This window comes from Varanus komodoensis, unplaced genomic scaffold (assembly GCF_004798865.1).
Source record: "Varanus komodoensis strain SLA01 unplaced genomic scaffold, ASM479886v1 scaffold19, whole genome shotgun sequence".
In the NCBI taxonomy this organism is placed as follows: Eukaryota; Metazoa; Chordata; class Lepidosauria; order Squamata; family Varanidae; genus Varanus; species Varanus komodoensis.
In genome coordinates, this window is record NW_025335550.1 from 13628826 (window position 1) to 13650846 (window position 22021).

The 22021-nt window shown below is 38.4% G+C and overlaps 1 protein-coding gene across 9 annotated transcripts in view; it reads right to left on the reverse strand.

The window, feature by feature from the left end:
• The window catches only part of NFIB (nuclear factor I B), a 213663-nt gene extending 192436 nt beyond the window's left edge, over positions 1 to 21227 (reverse strand). For 2 of the 9 annotated variants that reach the window (XM_044427764.1, XM_044427763.1), the window contains exons 1-2: positions 10435 to 11182; positions 3973 to 4504 (exon numbers count right to left, since the gene is read on the reverse strand). In XM_044427764.1, coding sequence (XP_044283699.1) covers positions 3973 to 4504; positions 10435 to 10464 — 562 coding nt within the window. In that variant the 5' untranslated portion in view covers positions 10465 to 11182. Of the gene's footprint in view, positions 1 to 3972; positions 4505 to 10434; positions 11197 to 11293; positions 11386 to 21041 lie in introns of those variants that run through there. The other 7 variants (XM_044427760.1, XM_044427759.1, XM_044427761.1 and 4 more) reach the window with 7 other exon arrangements.
• Between the last annotated feature and the right edge of the window lie 794 nt (positions 21228 to 22021).

The window sequence follows — 22021 nt, forward strand, 5'->3', positions numbered from 1 at the left end:
TACTAGAAGCATACAAGCTCCTCATCCCACCCCAGCAATCACCCTGTTTCCCTCCTCCTCTTTTCTACCAGACAAGACACAGTCTGGCGATTCAGGGGCTCAAGTAGGCCAGACTTCCTTCAGTGAAGCCCTTTGGGTAGAACTGCTAATCCATCTTATTAATTAACAAGATAATGGTGGTTAGCCGGAAAGCAATATTAATGCTAACTATCTAGGAAGCATCAACAGAAATGACTTAGCTTTTTCATCAGTTCCTGGTAGCCAACCTGTGCAGTAAACACGATATTCTGATATATTATAACTTGGAAATTGAAGTATGCAAGAATTACATCAAACTTGAAAGAACTGAACCTCTATGTGGAAAGTATAATCCACTTCAGCTAAACTACTAGTTTATAAATGGAAACAACATCACAAGTCCTTAATATTTAACTTTTAAAACAATGTGCTAAAATAGGAACAGTATATAACCTAGTTATAATGAGATGCATGTGGCAATTATGCACCTTTTTATTTTTATATTATCATTCTTTATTTGCATTTTTAGTTAAAACGTATGTCCAGGTGCATTATGCTGCATATGGTATAAATAAATACATATTATGCATATGAACTTCAAATAGAATAGCAGACAACATGCAGATTAAATTCTATATAAAAGAAATACACATAAATAACGGTGTGCTTCAATAAAAACAAAAAGCAGTGGAACTTTAAGTCTGCTACTGTGTAGAACTAAAAAAAGTTATCTATTAAAGGAAGGATTTCTATTATCTGAAGTTCTACTGCAGCAAACAAATACAACAGCTTTCATTCAGCGATTGTCAAAAAACTTTCCAATGTGCCCACTGCAATGCAGATGCCAACCAACGAATCAAAGGCATTCAGCAACTAGACAAAGAGGGTTTGATGCCAACCTCGGTGCCACTGGCAACCATTATTGGCATCAAGCACATTGTCTGCTTTTCCTCCCCCACTCTGCTGGCACTTGACAAACAAAATGGCGGTTCTTGTAGAAACAGAATACAGCAGAAGAGCTGCACTGATCGAATCAAATACAATTTTATGGATTGAAACAGCTTTTACCAAATAAGAGATAATAGCAAATAAAACACATTTTTGCTAAGCAAGAAACAGTGATTAGGACTTTTGATTTTAAGATAAATTCAAGAGACACTACAATAAGGAGAAAACCAATTTTTTAAAAAATCAGTGCTACACGTTTTAGACACCTGTGGACCACAAATCATTTTAGCCTAACATTCTGCCCCAGACAAGTGATAAGAAAGTAACTACCACATAACATTTAATTTCTCTTGTGTCCTCCAATTTAGGATGAGATTTATAACAAAATAAAATAATACGGTGGCAAGGGAAGGCAGGCAAGATTTTGAGAAAGTGGGTGAGCAGAAAGGATAGATAAAGCTAGTTAATGACAAAACTTAACAGACTAGTCTATTCCCCCCCTCCCCATTCAGTACAGATTTGGAAACAAATAGAAGAATCCTGTTTGTCAAATCACAAAAAAGACTGACATTTCTAGATCAAGAAATTCTCAATATATTGTAACATTGCTCTGCTCTGCAATGCGGATGCCAACCAACAAATCACAGGCATCCTAGGCTAAACAAAGAAGGTCCGATGCCAATCCTGGTGCCACTGGCAACCATTACTGGCACTCAAAGTATTCTTCCTCATGCTTTTGCCAATGTTTAAACATACACCCTATTTTATCCTTTCATTCATTTAAGAACTTTGTCCTTTTTTCATCCCTCATGACTTTTTTTAATTACTATGCATTATTGATGAGACATTACCAATAGATTGTCATAAACCAACATAGAAAACGACCCCTTTATAAAAAAAAAAGATTTCTTCAACTGATATTGCATAGTTACCTTTCGCAAACCAAACATTTGATGCTTTTCCTAACAAAATGTAAAAATTAGACTCAGCAGACTATTCTAAGAAAACATAGAAATAAAACAGTTTTTATGAAGGAAAAGTGCTACAAACATTTTCTTTCAAGTACAGATGCACTAGTTATTTAGCAGTTTTCCAGAAAAACTGTTATGAGAGAGCAAACTGGATGCACAGTTTCATTAAACAGAAGGCTCTCCCGCAGGTGACTTGAAGCAAAGAGATGTACAAACTTTTATCCAGTACTATTTTGTCAGTAATTGAAGAAACAGTGGAAAAACTTGGAGCAACATTGAGAAAAGGTTTACATAACTTAGGCTTATTTTGATAAATCTTATACAAACCATGACATCAACACAGTATCTCTAGTAAAACTATTCCTCCACACAAACCACCCATCAATTCAAGCTGCATGTGTCAACTTCAAAGCACAACACCTTAAGAAAAGTATAGATATTGTCCAGGAATGCTACAGCTATGATATTTTTGTAATCAATTTACTGATGGAAATACACATATAAAAAAAGTGGTCCATCATCAATCAAATTCCAATCTTTAAAGTATGTTATTTTAATAAAAACTAGTTTTAGTCTTTCCAAATACATTTTGAAATGAACAAAATGTGTATTTAACACAATTGAAAACTTCAAAGCAAACTGACTTTGCAATCTTATTGTGAGGTCTGCTTTGAAGTAAAGCCTATCGGGCTTAGAGCACATTGCTATAAATTCCACTGTGTTCAGTGGGGCTCACTCTTAGGTAAGTTGCATCAGATTGTGGCCCTAGATTAAATTTACAAGAATCTTCAGTGTTAACTTCCAGCACAACAAACCAGGTTGCAATCCAGACCAGTTTAGTTGTGTTTAAGTCACATTATATTATCAAATTATTTCAATCCAAATAAAAAGAAATAAACTTGTTCTGAACTGGGATCCTCCCTAAACTTTATAGCTGTTCTCTGGTACTAGAAATTTTTTTCATTAAGTACATCAGTGCTGCAATGCTTTGCTATATAGTGAGTACATGGTTAGATATTAGCATAACAAAACTGGACAGGATTATGTAAAAAGAAGCAACATTATAAGCGTAGAAAACAACATACATGAAGATCACAAGCCAAATGAAGGACATTTTACTTTTAATGTCATACATTATTCAGTTAATTTTCCTCTAAGATACCCTTATCTTATATTAGGACAAGATATAACACTTTCCATCTGCCTTTCTCTGGGCCACTTTCCAACACCAGGCCAATTTATGAAAAAAGCTGCCATCTGCAAACATTCTGGGATTTAAGTTTACTCCTTGCATAGACATCTATAGTGTATGACTGCTTCCACAACCTGGAGTTGAAGGTCAGAGGCCTCTGTATTACCAAAAATATCTAATTAGGAAAATGATTGTCTAAGCACATAAATTCTTACAGTAATTTATGTATTTTGCTCTTATTTGAACAATCCTTTTTAAACTTATATCTGTTAAAATGGAAATTATTATCCGGTATGAATATCAAGAGATAGACCACAATATATGAACACCAGTAAGGCCAACAATCAGGTTGTTCATACTTACTGCATATTAATATCCAGATGCTTTATAGGCCATTCCATGACCCAGGTTCTTTTAATAATTGTATTTTCTCATCAAAGATAATATATAAAAGATTTTAGTGGCAATGATTCCATATAAGTGAATATGCATGTACTTAAATGTGCTATAGATTTTATGCGTTTGCTCATACCAGTGATGCCAAAAATAGATGTATCAACATTTCACTGTGATTCTGTAACACACCAAAAACTTACTAATATCCTGAACTTTCTTTTACAATAAAGAAAGTTTATTGTAAACTTTCTTTTACGAGTTCTCAGATGAACATGTCACTCAGATCTACCAATGTGCAAACAGGCATGCACCTGTTTACATGTATACAGGGCAATATACATGCACAGATATACCCAGACTTAAGAAAAAACTTTGTGGAAATCTTTTCCTTTTAAAAAGGGGGGAGGGTCCAAGAATGCAACATATTCATACAGAAGAGTAACCTACCTTGATCCTGCACATAGTATGCCAGAAACAAATCAAGCTCCTTGACTGATACTGTTATGTGATGTGGCTGAACACAAAGTGCTGGATTTGTGCAGTGAGGGGATTTCATGAGCCGTTCTCCATCCGTACTTTCCAAGGGGATACCTTTGAAGAGGATCACCATGACTAGATCCAGACGCCAGACTTTGTCTGCCTGCCGTAGGCAGTCGATTCTCCTAATCTTACCCTTCTGGTCAGGATTGGACAATACACAGCATGGGTGCTTCTTCCCAGTAACAGTGAGCACAAAATCCTCCCGATACTCTTGGCGGATATCTTTGCGCAGCTTGGCTAGAAGCCTGGATGCCCACTTCTGTTTAATTTCAGGCTTTTCACTAAGTAGCTCATCCTTAACTGCTCTTTCCTCATCCTTTGACATTCGCTTTTCATGTTTTTTAAAGTACTTGCGTTTTCGAGCCTGAAGGTTGAACCAAGTATAGGCAATTGCACGGACATGCGGAAGAAGTGCTTCGATGAATGGGTGAAATTCATCCTGTTGAAAGAAGCAGGAGAAAAGAATACAAAAACTGAAATATCAGTTCCATTTGCATGGGGGGAGATCTAAACTTTTTTTAAAAAAATACACAATTTCTGACAATTTTACCAGTTCTTTAAACTTAATGTCACACGCATTACTAAGCAGTATTTTTTTAAGCATGTGCAACTTCCAGAAAAGATATCTGAGTGGTCTAAAAACATCTTCCTATTTCATTTCTAGAAGATAAATTTTTACAGTCTCATCCCTACCCCCATTCTGTCTTTAGTCCAAAGTGGAATGCAACTTGAAAATAAAGCAATCTGTGATTTGTATCATTTGGAGATTGGCTTTATCTACTAGCATCCCATTTTTACAAATGGCAGATTACTGTACTGTGGTTTTTTAAGACATCTGCACAAAAATGTTGAAAAGGCAGACATGAACTGTACAACTCATTTCTCTTCTGTATTGTATAGAAACACAAACTATATACTTGCTAAATGCAGTGTTATACAGTTCCCGCTTTTGGAGCATGCTCTCAGCAAGAGACTGACAGGAACACAAAGAGCATGCGCTACTAAACATGATCCATTCTCTTATCAATCGCCCAACATTCCAGTGATGAAATAGTACCATTCCAGCAGTGGTTAATATAGAAAGCAGGAAACAGGGTAAGAAGGCAAAAGACACAGCATGTAATACACCCCAATCAAACTCTCTAAATTTTGTATACCTCATGATTTGCCTTCCTAGTTTTGCAAAGTAAACTTTATGAACCTGAGAATGAAAATGACTTCAGTGACGTCTCAGCAGTTTTAATCAATTTCAATATAGAGTTCAAAGCTTCACAAAGTTAGTTAATTTATTAACAGATCACAAGTCAGTAGTAATTATTTGAACCCGCCTAAAAATCTATCTGAAGCACACAATGAAAAAAGACAATATGGCATAAACTTCACATGCTTTGTGCTGCAGCACCCTGTGGTAGGGTGACATTAACACTGCACCACAGAATAAATTCTTCTTCTCTGAAATAAATACAATGTTTTTATGGTTCTAAAACCTCATCCTTTCATATGGCTCTACCTAAATGTTGATTAGCCTGATTTTAGTATTTATTGCAATTAAGCGATAGAGTCTACATTTTGATTATACACATTAATAATACTTTGTAGAATAGGATGGACATGTTCAAATTCATGAGGGACTCAAGTCACCTATGTAATTATTCTGTAACCAAAACAATCTAAACATACACAGCAACTGCAATCATAGCACAATTTTGAGAGAAAACTGGAGAAAGACAGAGGATGTTATTGTTTCTTGCCTCATCTGTTTGTGCGAATAATTCTAAATATACATTTTGCACCTAAACCATATTAAATAGCTATTGTTTCACTCAATAATATACATTCAAACTAAACTTTGGAGCTACATTACAAGTAATAAAGTATTAAAATTAAAATTATGACACTGTAGAATTAAACTGTATTTTTCAAGAAGTCGAAACGTATACATGTTAATGGTAAAAACATGTTTAATCTGAAAGCAAACCTCACTAATTTCAAATAACTGTTTCTATGTAATGTGTATTTAAGATTGCAATATGTATACAAGCAATACAGAACAATAAAATATATTTTCTAGCTTTAAAATTATTAAATAGTTCATGCAAGGTGTTGGTTTTCCAGCCAAAAGTTAGGACCAAACAAGTCCATACTAACACCAACATGGATAACTGAACATTATGCATTGTAAGCCTTGCATTTTACAGGTAAGAAGAATTAAAAGTTTCAGAGTTTCTATCACAAAATTGCAAGCTTGGTTTTGTGTATGTGTGTGTGTGTAGATCAATACAGGGATACACACACATGAATCTTCTCTTTCATCAAATATAACAATCATAAAGGTTTAAAAAGAATTAAAACACAAAGTGAAGCAAAATGCCAAAGCATCATTAATTACAGTAACCAGTGCAGTTGTCTGGCCACAGAGATTTGAAGATTTCTGTAACTATGATGACACATAAACTAGACCATGGAAAGAGTTAAACCACAATCTTCTCTTTGTGTGGGAAGGCAGCACAGCTCAGAGCAACCACAGCCCACGATAAGACTTCCCTATCTCAATGCTCTCTGGTGCCATTTTTTTTTCTTTCTCCTTGACTACTATAGCTTGTTTTTTCTCAGAAATTGACCTGCATAAAATCCCATTAACGGAATCTGGATTTTAATAATACTTCTGGGAAGAAGTTAGCAAATCAAGCAAGTTTGAAAGGAATGCTGGAAAGCACAGAATGGGAATAGGGTGAGGGAAGTCTAACCGCTACAGTCTAAAAATTACTGTACCAGATATAATTAGACTAGTTAACATTGCTGCCAACAATCCTATCATATTGGTGAGAGTCAGGTTCTAGTGCTTTGAATTTTTCAAAGAAAACTCTAAGATTTTACTTTTGGTCATTGCACTTTATATTTTAATAAAGGTGCAATTCTTGTAATGTTGACAAAAATGGAAAATCCCACTGACATCAATGGACTTATTTCATAGTAAATATGCTTACAGTTACAGCCAAAGAAATGTTAACTTCCATAGTGAAACTGTGCGAATGGCCTGCTGAAATCCAGAAAACATATGACATGTAGCTTTTGGAAACAAGTCCATTGCTATTAAGTTGGAACCAAGACAGCAAATATTCAATATGAAACATGTATTTTTAAATTAAAAATGTGTGGCATGATCAAGAATCGCAAATCCTGCCATGAAGCTCTACTATAGGATTATACTATATTCTTCAATATGTGTTCACAATATTAAAAAAAACACTGCTTGACAAGAAACATTTCAAAATTTCTTCTAATAGAGATCAGGCACCAAGTGAATTCTGCTCAAAATTCTTTGCAAAACACCATTTATGAAATTTGATCTTTTTGCAGCTAATCCTGACAGACGAAATACAGAAAAATAAAGTTGCAAGTGGCTCTACATATGGCAAGGATCAACATAAAAGAATAATCACAAATCTTAACAACTTGCAACAGATATGTATGAATTTAAAGGTGTTCAAACATTCTAGCAAACATCCCAGTTGAATCCATATACAGTGACAATTTGTACAAAAATATCCTTAAAGTAAATGCTGAGCATTTGTAAACTTGTATTTATGGGAGAGTGGGTGCATGGATATGCTGCAATTGTGGTACAAATAGGCCAAGTTCGCTCTGCAAAATAATATGAAAAGTATTCCTACTTAATATTTACTTTCCCAACAATTCCCTTTCTAGTAAATTTATACTATTTCATCAATAATTATGGTAATTCTATAACAATGCGTATGAAGGTATGCACAGTTTCACTGGAGTTTTTTTCCTGTTTTACACAAAATTATAAAAGGGGAAGAATAAAGCAAAAGTTTCAAATTTACAGAGCTGTTTACTAAATTAGATAATTAAACAGATTCTTAAGAACCTGTACACTTAAACAACTAATGCACCCCAGCAAAATTTACATTAATTGCACAAAAGAGGAAAGGATCATATGGAGCTAATACTTCGTTATACTTAATACATGCGTTTCATAGGTGAAAAATGCCTACTGATATTTCAACTTACTGTTAAGTCCTACTAATTTCAGTATAGCTTAATATGACCTCAAGTTAGCATGCTTGGGACCACAACCTTGGTATCACAGCAGCAATTCCTACTTCCAGCTACTACTTTCATATATGTTCTTTAAAGGAAAAAAGTATCAGGCATATCAAATACTTATTCTGCACACTGTTTTATTTAACAGTTTCTAAGAGTTCTGAGCACCCATATTTTGTAAAGTACTGGCACCACTATAATCACAATAAACTTCAACCTCTGTACACGTACAGAAAGAAGGGCAGGTTTCAGTATTTTTTACTAGACTTCATCACAAGTATATATAAAACACAGTGATAAGCAACTTGCACATTCACAGAGCAAATGTGACTTAGAAAAACACTGATCATGCCAAAGTTTATTCAAAATTAGAAGATATTTCTTAGAACCAATGGAACATTGTTAAATTATTGTATTACTAGGTTTGCCATACCATTGTTTCATAGTTGTAGGCTATATACAAACTTAACTTGAAGCACTTTTGTTTTCTATAAGCCATAGTGACATTTTAAATTGTGAATCTGGCAAGTTAATCAAGTTATGTTACTCACTCAATAGCAACTATGGAAATACATACTTTTTAGAAAGAAGGCCAAAAATAGCAGTGGAATGTTACTTCTATGTTATAACTAGAAACACAAATTTTTCAAAGTTAGTGTAAACTCTAATTATGTGTCTAGTATCAGGACAGAGTACCAAGCAGTGAGGTTATTAAGATAGCAATAATGTCTCTGCAAGTAAGTACCACTGAAACTAGCAGGACTTTCTTCTAAGCTACAGTTTTCAATGTAGTGGTGGAAGTTCTCTTAAGTATAACAACTACACACAGCAGAGTACCTAATGAGCTAAAAAATTATCACTACATTACATTTTAAGTATCTACGACAATTTAACAAAATCACACAACTGTATGTTTGAGTTTTCACTTCAGGAAAAAAAACTTAAATATTTTACAACCCCCTTTTTTCACCTGTTTTGTACCAGTGAAGTTGATGTTACTTGTTGGAAGGATCCCTAGGTTAATCACACTTAGATGCCAAACAAAATATAAACAATAAAAATGTGTCAGCCAAAAAGCTACAAGACTGTATCCAATCACTGAATAAGCCTTATCGTTGTTTAAATCTTCATTCATAATTCTGTGAATGCCTCTGTCTTTAGGAATGGCAATGGTTTCTACTTTCCAAATGAACTCCTAATTATTTTCACCCTATCACAATACCCACCAAAATGTTAAATAACTCAGAAAGCTTTTTTTCCATGAGTATTAGTCATATCAATGTAGATCAAATAGTGTCCTTCTAAGACTTTAACCAGAACTGCACAGAACTGAACCACAGCCTCACATACTACCTGGGTATAATCTGTCAATTTAATGAATGATAAATGGTACTAATGTTACATAGCACAGACATTTAAACATCTCATACGGTACTTTCTATGCTGTAATTTATATTGGATCCAAATCAGCATTCCATTTCACATACACACAGGGACAATTCTAAAACTTTAATCCTGCTAATGATCACAATAAGGCTCATCGTATGTTGGAAGTATAACTATTTTCTTTATGTTAACGTATTTTCTCTTAAATAATTTCCCACTTTGTCCAAATGCTCTTCAACAAATAAATTTACAGAATATAGAAAATTTCTCTTTTTTAAAAAGAAAACAAATACCTACAGGCCCAAAGTGACAGAAAATGTTTAATTTTGATTTTGACCTTGGTTGTTGACTTTAGAAAGTTACAAACACCAGAGTTGATCAGGAAAAATATCCTGGATAGCCAAATAATGAATAACCTACTGCTTGATCTCTTTTTCTCAAACTAACCTTAGATACATATTTGCTTAATTCAGAATGGGATATTATATTACCATAATTATGCAAGTGATTCATTAAAAATAAAATAACACTTTCCCATTAAGCCTTTTCAAGTAAACACTGAGTGTACCAACAGAACTGAAGAAACGGCAGGATCAATATTTCCTGGATTAATCAGTGTTATTTCAATCACTTTTTAATCTGTTTTAATTAGAGCTATTCTAATTCTTAATCGCTGTGTTTCTTCTACAACTTAAATTTAGCAAAGTTTGCTTTCCCCTGGCATTTTGAAATAATATACACCTTCTTCTGCCCCCCCACACCCCCTGAAAGACTCAAATTTATACAACACGTACAGTAATTTAGTTTTGCAAATCAAAACCGAAGGCATATGGAGTGCACCTCTGAACAGTTTTAACTATTCCTACCCATCCGCAATCCGAACGCAAGTCTGTTATTTTAAAGAAAAGGCTATACCTGAGTGAGACAGATGGGAGAATACATCATGACTTCGCTCTGAGAATGCACTTCTTGCGGAGAGAAAAGTATCAAAAGAGCAACGGTTTCATCTATTCATTTTACAGTCATCGGAGGCTAAAGAAAAGATGAATCTAATCAGGAGCGAGCTCTGCCTCGGATCTCCACAACTTCGCAACAAACCCAAGTCCTCCTTAAATAGCCAAAGATTCAAGTTCACTCCGAGCGCTAGATTTCCCGGGGTGAAATCCAATCTACACTTTTAACCCTCTTGTTCTCGGCGGCTGTCTTGCTGCTTTCCAGTTGCTGTTGGTGGATTGGGGCGGGAGGAGGAGGAGGAGGAACGGGGGAGTGAATGGAATGCAGGGAGTTAAGGGGGGAGCAGGACTTTTTTCCTCCTTCGCGTTGCCTTTTTTCCCCCTTCTCCCCGATTTTCAATTGCTTTGGCGAAGCTGTTAGCGGGTTGATACACCACGGTACTGTCAACCACGTTGCCAAAGTTCAAGGTTGCAGGAGCGGAGCGGAGCAGGAAAATCCTGGCGTATGATGGCAGGCGAAACTTTGCAAGGAAGAGCCCTGTGCACTAGAGCGCCAACGAGGGAGTGTGCGTGCGCGTCCCCCTAGGCTGCAAAACACTTCGCAGCAGCGCGCAATCGCCGGGCTCCTCTCGCAGCAGCTTGTGCCTCTCTCCACTCCCTACCCTCCACCCCCTTTCTCTGTGGATAATGTTCAGAGCCTGCTTTCCAAACGCCCACTGTAATAAAAATGATCTCTTGAAAATTCAAAACGATCAATCTCTTCGCCCCCACCTCCTCGCTTATTCCTTTCCCCCCTCCTTTATGTGCTCCTTTCTGCAAACCTGGAAGTTCAAGAGGGGGAGGGAGGATTTTATTTTACCGACCGCACTTCTCTGGTCCCCGTTTAAGCTCTCTTCCTCAAATCCGACTTCAGGGTTTCATTTTATTATTTAATTACACAATCGACGCTTACACTCCTCCCCCCGCTGCTGCTGCTGCAAACACATTCCTTCCCCCAGCCCCCTCCCCTCTCCTCTCCATGCCTTCCCTCTTTATTAATCATCTCGTACTGTACGAGAGCTAGGCAGCACATTTTGCGAATATGCCAGTTCCTTGCACTCTCGCACCCCGTCTGCTTCCCCCACAAGAATGGCTTTAGTTCGACAAAGATTTGGGAGCATTCCTCTTTAGGAAAACTGGAGGTTATTCTAACGCAAGTCCTAAAGAGTGAGAAATGAGTAACCCTGCTTAGCTTCTGAAAGTGTCCCCTGGAAAATTCCCTCACATAATAGAAGGGGGAGCAAAGAAGGGGGGGAAGGGAGAAAGCAACTCGAAAGCCGGTCCCTCTGTGGGCGCTGGATCTCGCAGATCAGTAGGAGGGGGCTAGAAAGCGGGAAACTTTGCCAGTTCGCTAATTAGCCAAACAAGAAAGGAGGGGGGAGGAAATGTGCGTAGCGGGTCTGCCTTTGCATACATTCGACTCAGGCAGCGTCTGCAAACCCCACTACCCTGTCTGTCGCCTACATGTGGAGCAAGGTCACTTCATTGTGTAGCTAATGTTTGGCTGGGGAAGAAGGGGGGGTCGGAGTGGAGCTCGTGCCTCTTCCTCTCCCCCCCCCCACTTGCAAGTGGGGCCAGTATGTTCTTGCAAGAGTTTGATGGAAGTGAGGTGGGGGGAACATCATCCCCAAGGGGAGTACTTCCACGTGGCCCCCATCCCCCGCCTGGCAGAACAGGATTCGCTCGTACGAGGGTTGGGTTTTCGGGTGGGCTGTTTCCCCCCCCCCCCAGGGGGGTTTTTCCTTTTCCCCCCCCGGCTGGGGGGGGAAAGGGGGGGGGCCCCCCCCCCCCCCCGGGAGGCGAAAAACAAAAAGCCCGCGGTAGCAACACACTAGTCTGTTTTCAATCTCTCCAAGCAGCTCGTGCCAGGAAGGAGTTCGCGCGCGCGGTTTTTGCTTGAGGAATGCAGCAGCGAATTAAAAACACACACGCACACACACCAGCAACGTTCTCGCGCTGTGCGGCAAGACGGGAAGGCACTTTTGGGAGCATTCCCTCGCCCCGCTCCCCTTTCCCTCTGCACCCATGCGCGTATATCTAGATACCTGCCAACTGAGGATAACACTTAGTGCATTTGAGGAAATGGACTCTAGTCCAGTAAAGCTTATGCCATCGAGCATGTGTTAGCTTTTAAGGTGCTACGGGACTGTTGGTTGTTTTTGTTTCAGCAGTCTAACAGGGCAACCCCGTTGGAAGTCCCCCAACGACAAGTTGCAAAGGAGATTGTAAAAGGATAGTGGAAGCTTCGAAATAGAAGGGGCAAGTCCACGTGCACAGCCTTATGTGACTGCCAAACATCCGTTTATTTTCAAGCTTATTCCACCAGAAAATTACAGCAGGATAAGGTGCGTCCCCACGCACGCACTTGAAAAAAAATCAGGTACCAAACACTCGGCGCTGCCTCAGCTTCTGCAGACTTTGACCTGATGAACCCAAACAGGCAAACTGAAGCGCTTCAACAGGGTCAGCGCCCGTCTGCCTCAGGTAAACTTTTCTCGTGAGCGTCCTCTTTCAGTGCCCTCCGCCTCTGTGTAAACTGTCCTGAAGGGACCAGTGACTTTTCCTTTTGCAAAGTGGGATTTATTCACGTCAGGCATTTCACAACGACACATCAAGAGAAGCAGGCAGGTTCAAGTCAACCATGAAATGGTCACTTTTTAACCCCGTCCTGTCCTCATTAGGGAAATACTCAAACACAGCCCGTTCTCAAAGGGGGCTCTTAATGAGGGGAGCTTGCCAAGTCGACCAGCTGCAATTCCCATAAATTTACAAGCTGGAGGGAGGGGGAGGAAACGAAGGGGGCTCATACAAAGCAGGTAATGTCAAAGCAAATAGCTAGGACTAAGATATTAACCCTTCAAAGTCAAACCACCTCAATGTAGGTGCACTTCCAAACTCTGTAAAACCATCATGTAACTAACACTTTTCCTACCTATTAAGAAGTGCTGTAAAGTGACAATTTGGTTTACTTTAAAATAAACTAGCACAAAACATGGTAATGTTGTTGTAGGAGTAAGTCCACACAACTATTTTAACCACTTGTAGAAAATGTTTAAAGTCTACCTTTATGTTCTTGGGGCTGGGGGCTGACAGTCCCAGTTTTGGAGTTTCCCTTGTAAATAAATATTTAGTGTGTCTTGCCATAAAATACATTCCTTTTGGCACAAATTCCCCTCTGCTGTTAAGACTCCTATACAAAGCACTACAGGTCTCTGTTTAAGGGTAATTACTTTTCCCCCACCTCCCTTTCAAAGTTGTAAACCAAGGGCACAGAACTGATATAAATTTTTAGCCCAATGGCCAAATTCCATTTTGGAGAGGCAAACTCTTGGGGGATATACTCCTGCGGTAGCAAGATTGAAAGCAAATGGAACTGGCCAAAACACCAGCACGTTTTAGTGTAGATCTCTTACTGCTGGTAATGAAGCCTTAGGAGAGGCATCTCAACCTTTTCTATGGGGGTGGGGGGGCTGCACAAAAGTCAGGAAACCACCAAATGTTTGGTGGTTAGAGGATAGTGGGTGAAGCAAGGGAAGGAAGGTGTGGGCTACTGGAAGGCCAGATTTGGACACCTGAAATGCCTGAGGCTCTACACTTCTGTTTTAATTCCTCAAAATTTAAACTATAGAAAGGTTTCCTCTATGACTTGTTCAGATTTTAAAACATGCTTCTCAGTTTGGCACAACTATTAGAATCCCTGGTCCTACTGGCAATGATGCCTCTTTTAAGCATGTATGTGGTTCCAGTTGCAAAGCAGCAGTGATGGCTTTGAGTGCTCCACTGCCTTCCTTTTAATGTTTTTAATGTTTCACTGTTACCATTTATGCTAGCAGTCAGCTAGTGACATGCTTATCAGCTCCAAAGCCAGAAGTAGGGAAGGATGGAAGGAAAAAAACATAAAGTAAGAACTAATATCAATGTCCCTGGGTTCAGTAATGAAAGCAACATTGTATTGAAAGCAGCAGAATGTTAAAGATGACGAAAAGCACCAAAATCTTTACATACCTGAATTTTATCTAGTTTATCACAAATTAATGCCTGAAATAGGCATACTTTAAAATACATGACTAAATGAGAGCTAATGTACAGTAGAGGCAAAATCTACAATCTTGTCTACTCTAATTTGGAAGAAACTTACTTCAATGGGATTTACTCTGGGTAAATATACTTAATATCATATTACATGGATGTGATCTGTTTGCTTAAAATACTTCACTGGCTATTAAGTTCAGTTGGTCTCAGACAAGCTGGTATCTCAATCTTCACCCCTTCCTAATCATTGACATTGGGGTTGATATTGACCTACCTTATATGGTTGCTGCAAGGATTACAGAAATAATGTATGCAAAGAGCTATGAACATTCTGATTTGATGTTTAGTTGCTTGGTTCTGCATCCCCTTTTACATGTTTCTTATGTGAAACACTCTGTGTGATCAAAGGTCAGCACAGCCACAATGGCCCTATCCCCAAGGTCACATAACTTCCTCTTTCCTCAATGTCCATGAATTAGGCATTGATATCTACTCTATGCAAGCAGGCTTCCCTAGAAACTAGGTTACAGCTCCTGAAAGCTTTTACTTATCCAGACATCCCTAACTAACAGATGAACATCGGAGAGAGGACAGAAACCATGTGAACTTAGAGGCAGGACCACCAGCACAACAACTTTGTCCTTTGGTCTCATGGAGACACCTTCATATAGGTAACAAGGGGGCTTATGACTGAGTACATCCAATTATTTATTGGAGATTCATTTATTTCACAAAGATCTGAAGCTATCCTCCAGTATCACCATCCATATAAACAGATACCTTGTACAATGAATTCAGGCTGTAATTGATCTGTTATGCAGACTTTTGCTGCAAGTAGATACTTTTGTGTAAAATGTGAGAGGTTGATCATGGTAGTTTTCAATCCTAAGAATTATGTTTTGAATGGGAATACTGATTCTGAAGAGGATCTCATATTGCTAAAACAAACATAAAACACAAACTCTACCATTAAAACAAAAAGCTTTTGCTTTGCCATTAAATGTCTTAACCACTTTAGATCAATTTTGTCATAGCTAAACTCATTTACCACATTATATTGATTGTGTACTAGGTTTACTTCCTCTTGGGGTAGAAGCACATACATTGTTGTTATGCAGATGATACTGGAAACAGTCACTCTGGAGCAACTAAGCCTACAAACTTGTACCATTTATAAGGAAATTATCATACCATGCCTGCTCTGCATCCCTGGTGGGTACTTGTAGAAGGTGCAGAGCATCACAACATGAAAGCTCCACATGGAATGTGTTTCTAAATTTCACAAGCTAGGCCATTTTCAGAAACATCACAGTACTGATTAAGATGTGCTCCATGTATATACCAATAGTGGCAAATGAATAAAATTCACATTTTTTCCATCATTGCTTATGTGGTACAAATATATTCATAGTCTGCAATCTTCACCAACTCCTACTCTATATCCAAACTCCTGGTGTTGACATGTTACGGCCCTTTGCATCTTGGGACTGCAGCACTTGATGCATTATCTCCTCCCACATGTATGGAATTGAACACAGACCATCTTAGGCCCTACTCTGAGTGCTGCTATCCAAATGAGGTAAGCACAGGTAGCTTACAAGTAAAAGGGATTTGTCAGTAGTGGTACTCCAGTTAGGGCCCAAATACCTTCCCTAAAGATTTCAGCTTGTTGTTATTTTTGGCCCAGAACAAAAAAGTAATTTTTTCAGCCAAATATCTTTTTACTTTTCCGAGTCTCTTAAAACATGCTGTAGCTTTTAACATTAATTTAGGACTGATAATTATTATACTGTACTAATTTTATTGCTTTAATCTCATCTGCTTCCCCCCTCCAAACACTGAGTTTTATTTTATTCCATCATTGTATTTGTAACATTTTGTTTTCTTCCTGTGAGTAAACCAGACAATTTCTTGTTAATAAATAAACACACTTTAAGAGGAGTAAATTATGTAAGCTATACTGCCAACTGACACAGGGTATCAAAGGTGATGTTACTATCAGCTCACCACTAGTGAGCATCTTTGACCAATGGGCATGATATCAGAAACACTAACAAAAGTGTAACTACCGCTAATCTACTGTGGTACACTTCTGGTTTTTACAGATTTGTCACATGCAAAAAAGGCGAGTGTCATTTTGGCTGTAATCGAATAATATATGCACACTAATCAGGAAGTAAGTCTCACTGAAATCAATGAGACTTACTTCTGCTTAGACATGCATGTTATAATGCAATCCTGCATGTATCCTCTTAGGTGTAAGTCCCATTGAATTCAATGAGACTAACTTCCAGATAAGTGTATATTGAATTGCAGCCTTGGGGAGTTGATCTTCTTACAAGTTTGGGATATCGTATCCATACTCACAGTGAAGGGAAGAGGACCAAACACAGAAAACTCATCTTGATTTTCTGCAGAAGAAAACAAAGAGACAGAGCTGTGCCTTCAGAGGAGATGGGAAACAATGTGATTGTTTCCCTGTGTGTCCTCAGGTGCTCCACAGACACAAAGCCCAGCCCAACTAGGCCTTTCACTAACTGACATACCAACAAACTAGTAGGGCTAGCTTTGCAAACACCCATGTAACTGCAGGCTTTTCCAGGAACAAGATTAAACGCCAAGACTAACCAAGCCCTTTCCATAAAGACATCCTTCAAAAAGGAGTGGAACTGTTTTGTGAATCATCTAAGTGCCCACCTTCAGTAATCCAAGCATAATAACCACATGCTAACAGCATCTACCCTGTTTAGAAAGTTTCTCCTGAGGACATAAAGTAATTACTTAAGACTATACAGAAGTATAAACAGATAACACACACATGCCAAACTCAGACAACATCCTAGATGATACTTGTCTCTTGCAGAATGAACCAATAGTTTTGGTGTCAGAAATCAGTCCTCTATACAAGGCAAAACGTACAGCAAACTATAGTGTTTATATTCCAGTACAGAAAGTTGGGATAGAAATTAAAGAACTAATAAACACAGAGAAAATAGATAAAATATTCATACTTCTCTTTTAATTAGGTCACACAATTGTAACTTCTCAGACAAACCAATTACCAGTACACTTGTAATTTATCCAATAACTAATGCTATAAGAAAGAAATGTAACACAAATTCTCTTATTTTGAATGTGTGTGTCCCCATAGTAGTATACCTGTACTGAAGTGTTTAATGAAAAAATATTTTGTAATGAAAGACAATTCATTTTTTAAAAACATAAGTTGTGCCCAGCAAAAACAACAAAACCCACAATAACTATTTCCTCAAATCTGCATTCCAGAATTATCTCATCTACTAGCAATCTTTAATTCTGAGTTCTGCATATTGGGATGCAAGCAGTAAATCAGCTGATACAGAGAACCTCCCTTGCACACACACATTTAAAATATGCTCTCTGAAGCAAAGAATCGGATGATACAAAATACTACTTTAGAGCAAACCCAATAAAAGGGGCCTGTATTGACCATGCCACAGTTGGGACCCCACGACACTTCCACAGACTATTATTATGAATTAGGCATTTATGCATAATACAAAAGTTATTTCATTAAAAAGGTCACAATCAAAGATAATGATACAGCTATGTATAGTGCAAAAGTCACCTGTTTTCTATATAGCACAAATACCTCATTTGCATCAAATTATCTCTTTCATGTCTATAGACTGGATGATATAGGTCCACTTAGATTTTCTCTTCCCCAATCTACCTATATATTTATATTTGTCTGGGGGAGGGGACAATATTAAGTCAAGAAATTACATTGTTAATTATTTTACTGCTGGAATATACACACACTCTTATTAAAGGCATCGCATACCTATCTGTCTAGATTTCATGCATATGTGCAGTCTGAAACTCACCGAACAAGCAGCACTGATTTCAGTGCAACATAGGAGGTTAGCTGGCTCAACTGTATGCTTAATCAAAAACTAGAAACTCAGAAAGGTCGGACTAGCTCTCCGCTCTCCCTCCCCCCAACATTCTCAGTAGACAAGGATTCAGTGTTTCATTCTACTGGACTCAGAAACAAATACTCTTATTCTTTCTGCCTTAATACGTGATACAGAAAAACTTTGCCCACACATTCCAAAGTGCTTTGGCAATTATATTTCTAAGAGGGCAATGAAAGCTGAAAGGGAAAGGCCTACATCTAGATCACTGATAATATAGGAGTCTAAGTGCTATCCATTGTGTGAGACAGCTGTACTTTAATTGTAACAACATTCTGAAACCAAGAGGTATGTCCAGCGCTAATGTACAATTTTGGCAAGCCCTATTACTTGAAATGTTTATTTTCTTCATACTTTAACACATACATTACATTTTTAGGGTTTTTTCCCTTTTTGGTGGGGTTGTATCTCAATATGCTATTCACATATTATAAGATTTTATTTAAATTAATCTTAATTTAATTTAATCCTTTCAATACATGTACTTTTGTTCTAAACCCTTTAGTGTTAAACAGTTTCAAACTTAAGTGTGCTTACATATATTCACAAACCTTACAATTTTACTTTGCGCAGATTCATAACTGGACAATGCAATTTAGAGCAATAATACACCGGAGTACTCAATGGAAAAATCTTCTTCAGCAAGAAAACTGTAAGTTATGCATAATGCTACAAATATTTGTCTGAAGTTTTCCCTTTATGTGTGTGTAAGTTCAGTGAACTGTATCTTACGGAAAACAATCTTTAGGAAAGCAATGCAATTTGAAAATAAACTGAATTGTCAAGGAGTTTACATGTATATCAGTTTTTCAAATATTTTAATTTCAATCAATCTTTTTTTTAAACACAACTAGGCAAAATTGCATTCATGCGGCTAATTCCATAATTACAAATGTTTTCCTTGACTAATAATATTTCTTTTCTAGTCAAAAATAAAGAAATATATACATATAATGCATGCATATTTCTAAATGTAGAACTATTAAAATGTCTGTGGTGTGCACACACATATCTTTCTCACAGTGTGTGTGCTTGACCTCTGTCCACATATGGTTTGATGGTGTCTCTAATAACCAAGCTTTCCCCATTTCACAGACCAAAAAATGCAAACATCAGGCCTCAATATAAAACTGTAAACCACAACGTTTTATATTACACAACTTAGAAGTTTTTACCCTGACTGCATAAAGGTCAGATTTGCTTATCCTTCACTTTCACAAGTATAGTAAAGGCTTCTCCAAACATTAATATATTATTCCAAAACTCCTTAAAGAATGAGTCCCAGTGACTACAGTACATTGCTGACAATTTACACTTCCTGAAACTGTTAGGATCTTTTTATAAAAGTTCCAAATAGTTCAAAGGTTTACTTTTATTAAGTGATTCATAGTTGAAATTACATTAGCAGAGACTCAGGATCACTTCAAAGTAAGTTAGAGTTAATCTTGTGTATTTTGGCGCCTTTTCTCTGCCAGCTACTGTACTTAGGGGGGAGAACTTGGAGATCTTGTCTGTCCCTTCTCAAGTTCAATGGCAGCCCTTTCCAGCAGCAGCAGCAGCAGGAGGAAAAGATGGCCATGTTCACAGCCCTAATAATAATTCAGATCACGCCACATCGGCATCTTGTGTCAAAGTCGAACTGGCTTCCCCGCCCCCTTCAACCCAAGGGCTGCCAAGTCCTCACACACTCTGCATTCAACCACAACTTAATGGATGGGATATTGTGCATTAAAATGTGGCCCAGACATAGGCAAAGAGAGGACAAGCAGAGAGAGCAGACATACCCAGGGAAGAGGAATGAAAGCATAAAAGCAAACATACTATCTTATAGCAAAATAATAAGAACTATGGAGCTAGCAAAAAGAAACAACAAACAAGTCACAAAATGCACATGTAACTAAAATTAACATTTCAGAGGTGCAAAATAAATACCTAATACTTTAGAATGGCAAGCCTAAATATAAACTTTTTGAGATATATTAACTAGCAAGCAAATCGGTACATAAATGCATGTCCTTAAAACTGCAGGAAGCGTGTTTACATTATTTCAAAATTATACCAGTATAGCAAAATATCCTGCAAAAGAGGTTATAAAAAGAAACTAATAGATACCTACAACAGCAGCAAGAAGGGGAAGCAAAACTAACTACAAAGCTGGAAATCAACCAACCAACCAACCAACCAACCATTTTATATTAATCCTTTCCCATGTTTAAGAGAGTTGCCAGCAAAGGGGGGAGGGGGAAAGTTGTAAGCAGGAAATGTACCAAGTTCAACACTTTCGGACACAAACTCCCATCAACTGTTTCCTGGCACAAAAGTGTGACCCACATACAACAGCTGCGGGGGGGGGGATGCGCGGGAAGCAGCAAAATATAAACAATCCATTACTTATTCTCCATCCTGTAAAATCAGAAATGATAGCATTGACGGGTGAGGGGAGAACATCTACGGCCCCCAAAGAAACAATCTCAAGAGGAGGAGGGAAAAAGAGAACAGCCAACAAGCAATTTAAAAAAGTATCTTTTTCAATGCCACATACCATTGTACTGTATTGCATTAAACGTATGGGATCCTGAATTCTGTAACACAACACGGGACCGTTGGCTTCACATTTCTCAGTTAACAAATGTATGCATTTCTCAAGGACGCGGTGTGGTTTTGGATTTGTTTGGATTTCCAGGAGTGACCTTCTGTCTTTTTAACGTATATATATATATATTAAAAAAAGAAAGAGAATTATTTGTTCTTGTGTTTGTTTGTTTGTTTTAAGGCAATCAGAAGGAAAAAAAAATCTTGACTAGGAGTTGCGGGGAAAGCAGCAAAGGCAAAAAAAAAAAGTCTAAGGCAGTGAGCGACCCCCGCCTCCTCCTCCTGCTCTCCCTCTTTTTCAATCTTCCTTCCTCTTTGAGTTGCAGCGCTGAAGAGTAGGTTGTGGTTGCTGACTTGAACGTGGTCCAGGAGAGGCTGAGCCCTTTTTTTTCAAGCGGGGTTGGTCTCTGTGTATGTGTGTTGCAGCCTCTTTCTCCCTTCCCTCTCCCCCCCTCGCGCGTCTGGCTCTGCAGAATGAGCTGGCGAGGCGGACGCTGCGCTGCGTACTTGGCCTCTTTCCACCTCGCTCCGATTGGCCAGGGCCTCGGCGGCGGCTTCCCTCAGCCACCAACCGCTCGAGCCGCCCTCGCCTCCCCCCAGCACTCCGCGCGCGCTTGCCCCCGCCGCCCGCCCTTCCTCCCTCGGAAACCGTGGGAAGCGCGGCTCTTCGTTTCCGCCTGGCGGCTGCTTGAAACACCAAGACAGAAAGGGAGGGCAAGCCAGCTATTTGCATATTCATTTTCAAGTAGCCAATGAGCGGGAGCAGAACCCACGGGGAGGGGGCACCCGCAATAAAGTATACAGTTCCAGACAGGTCAAAGACCCTGAAATCAGCGCATGTCAAAGTAGTCTGTGGAGTTTCTTAAACAAAAGTCTGTGTGTGTGTGAGAGAGGGGCGGGAAGAGGAGAGGCCAAGGTTTCATAAAATGT